This window comes from Podarcis pityusensis (assembly GCF_964106645.2).
Source record: "Podarcis pityusensis genome assembly, chromosome: 1".
Lineage (NCBI taxonomy): Eukaryota > Metazoa > Chordata > Lepidosauria > Squamata > Lacertidae > Podarcis > Podarcis pityusensis.
Window position 1 is genome coordinate 10,225,210 of NC_138028.1, and position 14,498 is coordinate 10,239,707.

Here is a 14,498-nt window from a genome sequence, read left to right on the forward strand (position 1 = left end):
TAAGGTCCCTTGCAAATCTGTAATGGGAAACCCTGCCAGATGGACAGGGTATAAATAATAAAATTATGCTGCTACTACTGATTGTATGGGAGATGCTCAAAGGCACAGGTGCTCCCAGTGGGTTTTCAACAAGTAACAACAGCTACTGCTCTCTGAACGCCAGGGAACCGAGCCATCTCAAAAGGAAACAGGGATGCAAAATTGACATGGGGGGGGGTTGGCATTCCAGAATGGCAAGCCCTAAAGCCCTCTGGGACACATGGAACCTGTTTCACAATTATTTGGCTCCCAGCAGATTGAAAAACTTGATATTATGCACACATTTCATCATCAGCTTCATAGAAGAAATCCTACCCAAGCTCCACATGTGATAATGAAAAATTTGCATTCAATTGAACTCACAGATGTGAAGGTCTTGATGAAATGGCTCCACTCCCTACTATGGCGAAACCAGCAAGAGTCTTGTGGCACTTGAACAATCAACAGTCTTGACTGCCGCGTAAGCTGCCTTGTTTGTCAGATGCACAGAAGCGTTCTCCGTTGGCAGATGACATAATACACAGCCACACAGGGAGGGGAACGTATGCATCTCATGCATCTGAGCATTGCGAATCGAGCTGACAGAAGCTCCTTTCGCAATAAATCTGTCAGGGCTTCTAGCACCAGGAAAGACCCAACTTCTATTTTTGCTGAAAACAGGCTCACGCGGCTCCTGGCCTTATTATAGCATTTCCCCAAGAGCTCCGCTTCCTCTCTTTACACAAAACGCACCCATCAACGCCTGGCACAAACAACAGCTTGTGTCTCCCTAGGTTATTCTCTGAGTATAGACCCACTGAAATTGATGGATGTGGCTCACTTTGATCTCTACATCTAATATTCCCATGAGGATGACTTGGCCTCAGGCTACCCAAGGGGTTTGCGTTACAACTCCCTCTAGTAGCAAACTCAGGTGGTGGGTACTGATAGCACAGAGCCACAGCAAGAGGCACAACCAAGCTTTGCAAGAGGTACTAATAAATTTTTGAGCAAAAGGGGGGGAAACAGCCCAATGAGGGTTGGGTATTCTCTATAGCTGCAAAGTATTGAGGTCTGTTGTTTGGTTGTAGGTCGCATTGGGTTGCCTTGGGTGGTATAAAGTGACTGACAAAGTTAATAAAGAAGAATGGGGAAATGGAAAGAGCACCCAGCTCTACTCACACCCGAACCGTCTCCCAGCCTGTTTCCTCGCTAAGCTCTGGAGTATACCAGGGAACCAAAAGGGCTCCACGAAGTGGGAGAGGGCATTCAGGGGGTGATCATGTCAACAGCCTGAGCCATTCGGATGTTCCAGAGGTCAGCCAGGGCTTTGACAGGAGAGCCAGTTGCATCAGCTGGAAAATCCCCCAGAGCCATCTGGAAACCCACTTGATCCATCAGCCTCTGAGGGCAGACCATCCTAGTTCTCCTGTCTCTGCAGAGGGGGAAAGGTGCTGAGCGCCTAAATCTGAACAGGGAATAATCTGATCATGACAAGCGGCTGATGTCAATAACTCCCACTTTCAGATATAGATGTTGAAGTCCTCCAGAACAACCAGCAGTCTGGGAGTCCTCAGCACCGCCTCTGAGACCAAATCTGTCAGCTCAGGCAGGGAGACTGCCCGAATCAATTATGTGCACATTTTGGTTTCTTTCAAATTATTTTACAACGGAGAGGAACACGATCAGCCTCGTCTACGTCAGGTGCAAAAACGTTTGATCATCTCTTTGTAGGACAGGACACGTTCACTGAGATTACATCAATTCCTCCCCCCCCCCCCCCAAAGCACAGTAAAATGCAGTTTTATTTCATTCTATCCTACAGGTTTATTGGGATTGTGTTTGGCTAGCAAACAAACCATAGGTAATAATGTCTTTTAGGTCAACATTGGACTATCACCTTGGGGGAAGGGGTATTAAGAGTAAAATGGTGTTTGTCTGCCTTCAGCAGAGCATCCAAAAGCCCCACTTCCTCCTTACCAGGTCAAGGTGCGTATAGTAAGAATCTGAGGCCGGTGAAGTTATTCTGGCACCCGAGGCAGAAAACCCGATAAGCAATGCTCCCAGTCCGTAAAAACACAACACTTAGCAAACCACTTGCTGACCTGTCATGATACCCAAAATCAATAGCCTGAGGTGGCCAGCTCATTCCCCCACACGAGTAGCTTGGCCCTGAGGCGACCGCTTGTGCAAGTCATAATGGAAGCCGGGTGATGACCAGATAGCATTTGTTTTGAAGCGCCTTCCTGGGCTCCCCATTCATTGCCAGGCTTAATCAGAGTGCCGTTTGGACCTTTAAAAGCCCATACAGCTTCAGACCCACTCAAAGTCCCCGAGATCAGTCTTAATTCAAGGTTCTCATCCAGGCGCCCTTATCTTCTGAGGTGCAACAGGTTGGGAAAGAAAATCTCTCCAGGGCGCTTGGCCGGCACACACTCTTGATGTTTTAAGCTGACAAAGTAACATGTGTGAACTGTCCTGCCACCTTTTTAAAGCTGAATGTTGTTGTTGTGTTTTATTACTGCCAATATTTATTATAAAAGCTATTAACCTTATTCATTTATGTATTGTTCAACAGAAGCTTTCAAAGGGAATTTTTTTTATGAAACTTTGGGGAGGGGGGAATAGTAATAACCACAGAACTGGGTTGCAGATCACATGATATTTTTTCATTAGAAAGCTTAGCTGAGTGCCTTTGTGTTACACTCTCCACTGAAACTGGGACACAGCCAGGCAGTTAAAAAAAACCAGATTCTGGAACTTCATTTTATTTTGAAATCATATAGATGGATTCGTGATCTGTGTTTAGTGCTTTCAAGTCCAACTTAAACAGAATAATAATACAGACTAAATTTAAAATTTGGACGCGATATTTCATTTCAAGAGAACTACAGGCAGTGTAAAAAAATATACAGAGTAACAGTAGAATATACTACAGTGCATGCTTTTTAAACTTTGGAGAACATGATTTGCACACTAGTTTATGCACAATTAAATGAGCTCTTTCTGCAAAACCATTTCTTTCTGCATTAAATTGTTAAAACAGCATGAAAAATTAACCCCCCCGATTGCAAGCATCTTACTTGCAACAGTCCTTCCCTATTTAGCCCTTTCAACTACTGTACTTACATTAACATTATTTATTGGAGAAAAATCAATGCGACTGTAACAAAAAAAGATGTCTATAAACATTATTTTCCCTCACTGCTGTGCTTTCATTGAAGGTTAAATGCAGTATTCAAGGATGCAAGCAAATGCTTATCTGTTGCTCAGCTGATTGCTGGGAACTGTCAAGTGAAGCAGAGGATTGTACAATTACTGAATGTTTTCTTCCAACGCACATTCAGCAAATAACTATATGAAGAGTGCAATTCTATACAGATTTACTCAGAAGTCCCACTGTGTGGAAAGGAATGCAGCAAATGATTTTAAAAGTGCAGCAGTACCAAGTGAATATTCCCCAACAGCAGCTATTTAAAATGATAAATTAGTGGTTTACAAACAATCAGTGGTCAGGATTCAAAGAGCTGCTTAGGTTTACGCAAAGAGCTTGCATTAGTCCTATGGAAATTTGAGCACTGAGCATCTGGCCCCAATTCACGTCAAACGGCTGATGGATCATCCATCAAATTATAACTTCTCAGGCTCATGAAACTGCTTGAATAACTTCTTTGAATCCAGATCAGTATTTTGGCCATTTGTAACAGGTCCTCGTCGTAACGTACATTTGGAGCCATCTCCAAATGGGCATATCAGAATACAATCCAGTAATTACAGCAGCTACTATAGAGAAAGACAGTGTCTTTCATAAAACAGAATTTGCATTCATAATAAAGGATCCTGTTTCAAATTCTTGTCTGCAAAGGAATCAGAGCAAAAGACAGTTAATGCTTTCCTTCTCTCAAGCTAAAAGTTCTGTATAGACATTTCAGGAAGACTGCGAAACATCTATGCTTTGTCTGAAATTAAGGTTCAGAACAGAGTTATCGATTTTCTAAAAAGTGGGGAATTGCCACGATTGCTTCCATGTCCCAGGAGCCTGGAGAATTCCTGCAATCCATCTGCCACCCAGTGAGGCTAAATCATGTCTGCTACATAACTCAGCCCGTGTTCCATCTTAAGAATGTTATAAGCTGCAGTCTTTAGGCAATCTCATGCCCAAACTTTTTCTCCCATCCTGGATTTGTGTAACATCCAGACTGAGAAAGAGTTTTGGAGAGCACAAAACCGTGCTCACAATATTGTGAAACATTTTGGCCCGGTCCCAAAGAAAAGTATTACTGTATGATGGTGTTTTCTAATGGACCAGCACAGCTATCTGCATTTTTTTGTGTTAACTGGAAGTTAGAACACATATTGTAGTCAAGATGGAAATGACCTATTGTTGTTTAACAGGTGTGGACTGCGTAAGCCAAGTTTAATTTTTAAAAAAATCACAGCGCCAAAATGAAATTAATGTCACAGGGAAATAATTCAGTGCTCCGACTTCTTCTATGAACAGCAAAGGGATGTCACCAAGAGATAAGTGCATTGTTGTCGAGGTCTGCTACTGTAATTTTATTAATGCATAGTTTGTACGTGCCTAAGAACTGCACAGATAGGTTGAGGCAGGGCTTGCTGTCATCACACTTCTTCCCCCATATATTAAATGTACACACTATAAACAAGTTAAAAGTGCTTCAGTGTTCATGAGTTATTAGCTCACGCAAATCCAACTTAGTCTGTGAGACAGCAAACACGCTCTTCTCCCCAATCTTCCTCCGTGCAGCTCCAAGCATCGCATATCAGGCTTGTCTCCAGAGAACCTTGAGAGAGCAAGCCACATCAGAAGGCGTTGCTGCCAATAAGTTGCCAGAAGAATAGCCTGCCATAGTTCTACTCGGTGTGCCAACTCTATTGGGCAACGCAACATTAGACAGAACGTCCATAACGAAGCACCCAACTTCCACAGAAGAGTCTGCCACATTTAAGTGATCACTCTTGACACTGTATTGCAGCTATCTAATACTTTTGGAAAACAAGAGTTAACTGATAATATGCAAGTTTTGGACAGGTTTCTTCCAAAGCCAGCATTAAGAAAACTGATCAATCTGAAATGAGTCTGAAGAAAATGATGTGGAATTAATTGTTTGGCGCTAACATACACATGGTTCGAATTTGTAATTTTCAGCACTCTCTCTCTCTTTTGGATATAGCATAACTATATTATAAATTAAGACAGCAGAAAAATATATGTTCTTCCAACAGCATACACGGCACTTTAAAAATACCTATAAAAAGCAAGTAAGCATCAGGTTCACAGCTAGCGAACACCAATGTAAATTTCAGCTCAATTGGTTTTCAAACTTTTAATACAGAAGATAAATCTTTATTTTCATTAGTTATGTGGCTAGTTACATTTTAAAATATCTGCCTAATTCAGTAAAAATTTAAAATAGTTGTGGGCTTTTTTATATACATCACAGTATATGGTGCTTTTTAATTTAGCAACAGAAAGGCACAATTATCAAGCAAAAAGAAAAAAAGAAAAAAGGATACAGTACCTGAATGTAACTGGTTTGTACTGACAAATTAATGATGTTTTAGAATATGGAAAAGACTCTTAAATACCAGGTTCTCTCATTAAAATTTTGGTCCATTAGAACAGCTTCCTTCCTACGCAAAACATTTGGAAGTGCTGAGGTAACAAGCTTTTCCACCAGAGCAGTTTGTGGTCCGAAGAAACAAATAACTTAGTATGAAATGGCTTGAACTGACCACAAATCAAACTTTTGGATCAACTAGAAACATAACCAGTTTTATACATGTCCAAATAAAGAGAGAGGTACGTTTATAAGTTTGAGGCATCGACAGTATATATGCATACACATACACAGAGTTTACATTTTGTTACAACAGTAAGACTAGACATGGCATTTCTCAGGGACCCAAAGCTTCTAGGTCTCTTAACTCTAGGATCGAAGACTGGAGCTCTCTTTGCTTGCCCCATACTATTTCAGCAGAGGCAGCGCGATAGCGCATCTCTGTGTTTCTCAAACGGTGAACCTTCTCTCACAATGTCCGCTGTTCGCCTCCCTTCCCATGCCAAGGAAAAAACACCAGCATCAGGACAGACCCATTACGTGAAACAGGCAGGGAATCAAGAAAGTCAGCGCAAACCCCACCATTCCATAGGTGCAGTAGCGATAAGGCAGCTCCACCTCCATGCGTTGCCGCGCCTGCCGAATATCGTCACAAGGGATGCGGAAGATTTTACAGGCCAGTGGGATGGTGACCTTCTTCATGCCCCACTTTGTGAGCAACAGAATCACCACTCCAATCAGCAACCGCAACATGGCTTTTCCAAAGAGAGTCACGGTGAGGGAGGGAGGCAGTAAGGGAAGCATCTCTGGCGAAGGATCCGGTGTCATGTTCAGCATGTAGATAACATGAGAGCCGCACGCAACGCCGGCACCGCAGCCCAGGATCTGAGCAGTGTCTCCTCGCGAGGTGCTCCAAGTGTCAAGAGTGAAGGAGAAAATCCCCAAGGCAAGATGGAGACTGATGATAATTAGGGGCGCGTACGTGCAGGTTAAGTTGAAGCTGTCAACTAGGTCCACAAGTGGAAGGAAGACAGCTAAGATGAGAAGAGCGTAAAAGAATCCAGCGATAACATCCTGTTGTAAAAGGGGGGGGGGAGAGAGAGAACAGATTAATACTATTTTAACAATATGGTGGTTTCATAGGACAGGTGCTTTTCAAACTTCCCTCCCCCCAGAATGTCTTAGTACAGCAAAGCAACATGGGTACAAGAAAGAAAGTGGGGGGCAATGCTTCAGTAATGCCACAATCACCACCCAAGTTTGCAGTGATGCTGTTCATCCTAAATGCACCTCTAGCACAGAACTGCTGGCTGCTTTTCTGGAGAGAAAACTTTTGGTGCTAGCAGATACATCCAGATACAGAAATAGAAGAGACTGGCCAGCATGCCAGTTGTGCAACAGGTGGACAACAGCATTTTCACGTCTCTGAAAAGGTATTGCCTATGTAAATTAGGAATGGCAACCTCTAGCCCAGGAGCCAAATGTGGCCCTCCAGTCCTCTCTACTTAGTCTTCTGAATTCTCCCCAGGTCACACTCCTCCCCGACCTTGCTTCCAGTATTTTTGCCTGGCTGGAATGTATCCTTGTACTTTGATAATGCCTCTCGTGTGTCTGGATGAAAAGACAGGGAGGAGTATGCAGCTGGGATAGCTAAAGTTGGTAGAGTATGCGACTCTTAATCTCAAGGTTGTGGGTTCGAGGCCCACGCAGGGCAAAAGAGCCCTACATTGCAGGAGGTTGGAATAGATGACCCTCGTGGTCCCTTTCAACTCTGCAATTCTATGATTCTATGTGAGCTAGTGTGCAAGCCAGCCTACTGTACAGAGGTAAAATTAACATTAGTTGCTCTACTCACTTTCGTCTCTGGCCCTTGAAAGGTTGCCCTTATGCTGAAAAAGGGTCCCCACGAAGTAATACAAAGCAGGAGGATTCTCTAGTTAGAATGCAGAATCCCAAATCTGGTTTATTAGGTTTTTAGATAAACCTTTTCAATGTCCTCACTTTCTCATGCTTACATTATCAGAATACAAATTTTTGCTCAATTCTGTTGCAAGTAGTTGTACCAGGTGTGGGTGGGTTTTATTTATTTGTTTGAGGAAGGAAACCAGCAAGAGCCCCAGATATCAAATGGAGAACAGGGAAGTGGCAGAAGAAATGCAGAACCCTAGTGAACAGCTGCCAAGTACTCAGACTGTGTGGATGGCAGATCAAAGAGGGGAAGGAGATGTATGGACAAGATGTGCTGCTCATACACAGAAATGCAAGCTTAAACAACGTTCGTGGTTTGGGAATCTTTCCTCTTTTTATCTAAGATTTGCAACAGAAGTAGCCTGGCCTAACTTGAAAGGGATTGTTTTGCTGTGCCAGAAGGAAGTTGTACTTTAAAAGTGTATTGTCTAAAACATGGTGCTTCCACTCAACACGCCTGCCCCCCCATACAGCCTTTTTTGGCTCTTCAGAAAGATGGCTGAAAAATGCATATGTTTATTTTCTGTTGCAGATGCAAGTAAAGAAGAAGGGAGTACTGTACATGAGCCCGAGGCTTGGGCAAGCTCATTCACATAACCTCCATTCATGATTTAGCATTATGTCTCAACATGATCACTGACTAAAGCCCATGTCAACTGCTAGTGTTGCTGGAGCAACACTCTAAACAAGCAGGAATAGCAGGTCAAGGACTCAAAGTCCTTAAAGCAGCCCTGCTGGCAAATCTGAATGCCCTTGCCCCCATTATATACCGGGCTCTTCGCATCCTTTCAGGAGTTAGACCTATTCAAGTTCCTTCAGTGGCTGATCCCTGTTTTAAGCAGGACATTTGACATGCTTTGTTTCTATAATATTATTTCAATGATACTTGGAAATTTAATTAGGTCTTCCAAGAAACAGAAGTCAAATTTGATCACTTGGAACTGCAAATGAGGCCCACATCTCAGCTCAAAGTATGTGCACTCTTACTGAAATGAAAGGAAGTAAGGAAGTGTATACATTCTAAAAATAACACATCAGAAGGATAAAACCTAAAACACCACTTGTATTAAAGTGTGTGTGTGTGTGTGTGTGTGTGTGTGTGTGTGTGTGTGTATGAATGACATAACTTTATCTTACCAGAATTGAATGCATCCCCATATATATTCGGCTAAAACAAACCAAAGAACACCAGCAGACGGCAAGAACCAGCCCATATGCCAAAGGATACTGAGGAGACGAAAAGGGAGATGACATTGGAGTGTTATTTATTTACTTGCGTAATTTCATAAAATATATTGCTTGATTGTAAAAAAACAAAACAAAAAAAGCCTTAAAGCAGTTTACAAAAAAGAACGAAACAATAACATTATTAGTTAAATCCATTTTAAAATTTCAGAAAATTAAAACCAGCAATAAACTAAAAACATATCCACATTCATATCCATAAAAATACAATTAGGTATTTAAAAGACCATTATCATAAAGTCATTTTAATGGAATATTTATTTAAAATATGTAAAGCCTGCTTACCGAAGGAATAGCTTCAATGCAAATTACATTAAGAACAGTAAAATACAAGAATACCACACATATATGAGCTAGAAATTCCAGTCATTGTGTAAATGGCAAATGGCACTTTGAAAAGGGCCACATTTACCGTATTTTTCGCTCTATAAGACGCACCAGACCACAAGACACACCTAGTTTTTGGAGGAGGAAATTCTGAATCTCAGAAGCCAGAACAGCAAGAGGGATCGCTGTGCAGTGAAAGCAGCAATCCCTCTTGCTGTTCTGGCTTCTGTGATAGATGCGCAGCCTGCATTCGCTCCATAAGACGCACACAAATTTCCCCTTACTTTTTAGGAGGGGAAAAGTGAATCTTATAGAGCAAAAAATACAGTATTTAAAAGGCACTGCAGCATGAAAAAGCAGGACAGACTTCCTCAGATACCTAAAAGCTAAGTGAGGGCACCAGCCAAATTAGGTACCGGAAAGGTAAAGTTACATGATTTGGGCATCTCAAGAAAAAAAAGGCTGTATTTCTAGTAGCAGCATTTTATTTCCACTGGGCTAGATTATGAAGCAATGTCTGGCTCTGATGTGGAAAACAATCAAAGTCCAAATCCCCTAACACAGCATGAAGCTGTGACTTGCTTATCAGTGCAGGTGCATGAATAAAACAAAACCCTAGGATACAAAAGTAAGTCATTTTTAAAAAATACAAGCAGAAGTAAAGTAAGAATTTTCACCTGCTTCCTATAATATCCACAACAAAATATCTAAGTGCACATGTTTTTGCTACTCCTGGCAGAGAATAAAACGGTTGTGGATAACAAATTGTATTCTTTCAGCTAAATTGGCAAAGCTATGTCTTAAGGAAAGGAACATAACGAATCCTTCTTCGAGATTTCCTGTGACCTTTCAAGCAGAAATTATTTACAGATGGTAATGGGTGAACAGAACGTAGTGTTGGTTTGTGTTTATCCTACTCACGAAAGCATAAAGCAATCAAAATTAAAGGTAATATAAAAGATTAGGAAGAGGTCAAACACGTTAATCAACTTTTTATTTTTACTTTTATCACATATGTAATAAAATTCAATAGCACAGCATAGCAAATTATTTACAAGTTAGTACTGATAAGAATCCAGTTTTACTATGAACTTCAACATTACTCCCATGGCATCTATTAGATTATACTAGCGACAGTTTGCAGGAGGGATGCATTTCTATAAAAATGAATGGTGCAGCTATAGCCCAAAGTTGCATCATCACGAAAAGCAAGAGTGATTTTAATTACATACTCTATACTATAGACACCTCCTTGAATCTTTTGGATTTGTTTGCATCAATCTTCCACAAAAAATGAGTGCAAGATACTCATTTAGATTTAGCCTCTACTTAGAGTCACTCTTTTCAAGAATATTTAACATTGCCAGAAACAACTAAATATTATACATTTTTTGACAAGATAACTAACATGCCCAGTATGAATGAAATTTTGGAAACTGCTGTGAATATACACTCAGCAGAAATAAAATTAATCAAACTTTTCAGCATTGCTCACTGCAAAGTAAGCACAAAAAGAGAGCTCCAACTTGCCTCAAGTATTTATATTACTGGCATAATCCAGAGCCCTTTTACCCATTAAGCAGGCAAATTGGGCTTGCCATCCAATACTAGCCCCCAATCAGCACATCTGTAACAAACTTATGGTGGGCATGCATATCACACGATAAACTTTGGAATGTCTTCTCTATAAGACACCAGTTAAAGAGAAAATGCTCTTTCCTTTACACACAGCTTTGTAGATGTTAATTGGATATAAAACAAACACATACTTGCTTCTCTGTTCAATATAGAACGCAGTGAGGAATGGCTTTTAGGACGGCAGTACTGTAACTGGCTATTTTGAAATGAAAACAAGTAGCGTGTATACATTTTTCAAATTTACTACCTAGAAATCAGGTGGTGGGCAAAATATATGAAACAAATTAAGTGTTACTTGGCAACAGTTTCAATTACTACCTCTGTCTTTGGGTAAAGTCCAAATAGCAGCAGTACGTGACTCAGCTTGCATGCTGCAAGCTGTGGTTTGGAAATCAGCTGCAGTTCAAAGGGTGCAGTGTTTCACCAACTTTCCCAGGTCACCTAAGAGGAGATTTCCTACAAAACCCTTTACCCTTCATTGGGGGATGGGATCCACTGATCACAGCCCTCTCATACTGATGCACCTAGTGGATTGCTTGTTCTTGTCCACAGCTCATGATTAGTGAGAAGAGAGTCATCGTGAGTCCCAACTAGGACCACATGCCAAGTCAAACCTCATTCCAGGGAGTAGCAAAGCACCTGCACCTGGAAGCTCCTTCCCATGTTCACTTGTGCACACACAGTAAACCAAGGTTTGGTTTAGAGTGTTGTGTGAACCTGCCCAATGTCTCTGGTAGAGGCATCAACCACTTTAGATGTACACAGTAGGACCAACACGCTTAGATCCACATTTCATATTATTATCATTAGGATATGTTTAGCATTTACAACTTTTAATTTTAAAAATCCCTTTAAATAATAGAGCCAATTTAAAACTCAAAGTATTTTTTTTTAAAAAAAATCACTGATTTTCATCTACCTTGCCCCATATATTCACCTTCCCATTCTTGATCAAGATGAACTATGCCGTACTTTTATGTTTGCAAGAGGTTAAAACCAGGATTAAAAGCTAATTTAATAGTTTAGTATGTTTAGCAGCTGTTTACAACAGGGTAACACCACAGCACATTAGTAAATGCTACTGCAAAAAGAGGGGAGCAGAAATGCACAAACCTGAGATAAAAGTCAAATCCACAGAGCTCCCCCAATCACAAAACTATGGCTTGTTAATGAAGAAGAATTATATCTAAATTGGACCTATAAAGTTTTTATCATGAGCTTTATTACAGCAGTTAACACTAACCTCTTCCCCATATGCATTATATATCAGCAAACTTTTTTTTTTTTAATATTTGCTTCTTTAAACAAAGATTGCATTCCAAGAAAAAAATAGCCAAGGGAACACTAAGACAAAGTCCTGTAAACATTTATTCTTCTTGCCTACCTTATCTGTTTTCCTATTCCCTGTTAACAAGGTTTTCTGAAGCTGGATTATCAGACGACTAAGGCACACTATCCACTAGGCTAATGAAATTATGACCACCTTATCTCACTTGAGTGGGGGAGACAGACACTGCCCATGCAATACTGAACTGTAAACAATGGCTAATGAAAAGCACAGGAACCAGAGCTAGCAGAGACTGAACCTAAAAGGTTTTCATATAGAAAAGGGCAATGGATTCAAGTTACAAGAAAGAAGATTCCGACTGAACATCAGGAAGAACTTTCTGACAGTAAGAGCTGTTTGGCAGTGGAATGGACTCCCTTGAAAGGTTGTGGACTCTCCTTCCTTGGAGGTGTTTAAGCAGAGGTTGGATGGCCATCTGTCATGTGTGATCTAGTTGAGATTCCTGCAATGCAGGAGGCTGGACTAGATGGCCCTTGGGGTCATTTCCAGTTCTACAATTCTTTGATTCTGTGAATGTTACCCTAAGTTTTCTTAGACGTCTTACACCCTAATTACACATGTTGCAGGGAGAAAAACTACAACAGCCTGATCCTATACTTGGAAATGACCTGCTGTGTTGCATGGGGCTTGCAAATAGGATAGCAGCAAATGCTATGGACCAACAAGGAGGTTTTCAAAAATAAGTAAATATAAGTAAATTGTAGACAGGACAACTCCTGGAACATCTGCTGCCCTGTGATTTGTTTTTGCTGCAATAATATCAAACCTTTGCTGCAATAATATCCAATCTTTATGATTTTATCCAGCCATGCTATTTAGCCAAGTTGATGTCTATAGTACAGAGGAAGAACAAAAATACCGAATTCTTCCAAGCTATTTAGGGAACAGTTTTCACTGATGTCTATTATCAAGTGTTGTAAAACAAGGGGCCCCGAGCCAAACTTAAAAAGAATATATATTTTGCATGTCCTCAAACTCTATTACATTATATCCCACAAAGAGCCACAAATGCTTTTGTCAGTCACAATATTGTAGATGCTGCACTGTACAAGACTGGATGCATACAACAGCCTTCTAACGCTGAATAATGTTTGCTACGGTGCACTGCAAAGCCTCAAAAGGGAAGCTGTCACAGGACGTGTGGCATGTTTCCAAGCCTTGGTTTCATTTCATTCATCATTTAATTTCCTCTATCACATAAACAGTATTTGCCAGTTCCCCACAGCTTCAGTTTCTACAGAAGCCATTTCTCTAAAGATGAATTTGAAAAAGAAACTGCAGTTCTGACAGTTTATTGCAATGTTCACATGGTTTTCATGCCATTGTTTAAACCAGGGAGCCCTGGAAGCTGAAATTTCATGAGGAGAACAAGGCATATCCAAGGAAAGAATTAGATGTTACTTCAGCTGTACAGGCTCCCCAGCCAATGTCTGCTGAGGTGAAGTGAATCTGCAGGGCACCTGCAAGGGAGAATTGGCTGGTGTGGAAAGGAATCATCTGCTCTTATTGTCCCCCTGCCGTGTTTCCTAAACCGGAGCCTATATCTAGTCCCAGGCTGCAGTAAAAATACAGGTCAAAATTTATAGGGAAGACATTTGCAGGGAAGGAATGATGAGGTGGCTCAGCACTGCCTTCCTGCCCATTCTCTGCACAAGAATGCCCTCGCAATGGCACTAGGAAGCTAGAACCTCCTAACATAACAGTAGTAGACTGTTTGTAGTATGGTTATCATAAGCAGCACAAGGTGTCCTGCCACTCCTGGAAAAGAGCAGGGACTTGGCTCTGGAATAAAGTCAACTCCACATTCCTACCTGCCTAACCCAAAATTGTACTTCTACTGCTCACTGGTTCAGTAGATTGGACACAAAACCATTCCAGGCTTGAGATATGCACTTGCAGTGCGCAGCCAAACTTCGCTACTGCTTACTTTAGATTTCATTTCTGGCACACTTACTAAAAATGTTGGCCTCCACCAATCTAGAAGTGAGTCTGTGTAATGCAGCTAGTATTTGCATTTTGGTCTGTACAGTAGTATGGATCTTTATTAGTATTAAATTCAGGGGGCTATTTTTTCTGTTTTGGACATACTGTGGCTTTGTTTGTTTCATAATGTTGCAGCCAGAAAAAGTATGAATTATATAAAAAGGGTAGTGACATCTCAACTACCTAGTGCAGTACACATAGTGATGTTCATGTGTGCTTTGGCTCTTTTGTAAGCTAGTTTTGTGTACAGAACCCTTTCCCCCATCCACAAAAATGTATTTTTTCACAGGAAAAACAGTGTCTTTGAACAGGACAAATGTCGAATTCTCATCCTCACCTTTGGAAGAGAACAATATTCTAAACAAAACAAAAAAAGCAACTCCTTATAC

General features: G+C 41.0%; 1 protein-coding gene across 3 annotated transcripts in view; it reads right to left on the reverse strand.

Annotated features, from left to right (window-relative positions):
• Positions 1-2,770: 2,770 nt before the first annotated feature.
• SGPP1 (sphingosine-1-phosphate phosphatase 1) overlaps positions 2,771-14,498 on the reverse strand; it is a 33,257-nt gene continuing 21,529 nt past the window's right edge. For all 3 annotated transcript variants that reach the window (XM_080988326.1, XM_080988325.1, XM_080988327.1), the window contains exons 3-4: positions 8,706-8,795; positions 2,771-6,674 (exon numbers count right to left, since the gene is read on the reverse strand). In XM_080988326.1, the coding sequence (XP_080844452.1) occupies positions 6,123-6,674; positions 8,706-8,795 (642 nt within the window). In that variant the 3' untranslated portion in view covers positions 2,771-6,122. The remainder of the gene's footprint in view (positions 6,675-8,705; positions 8,796-14,498) is intronic.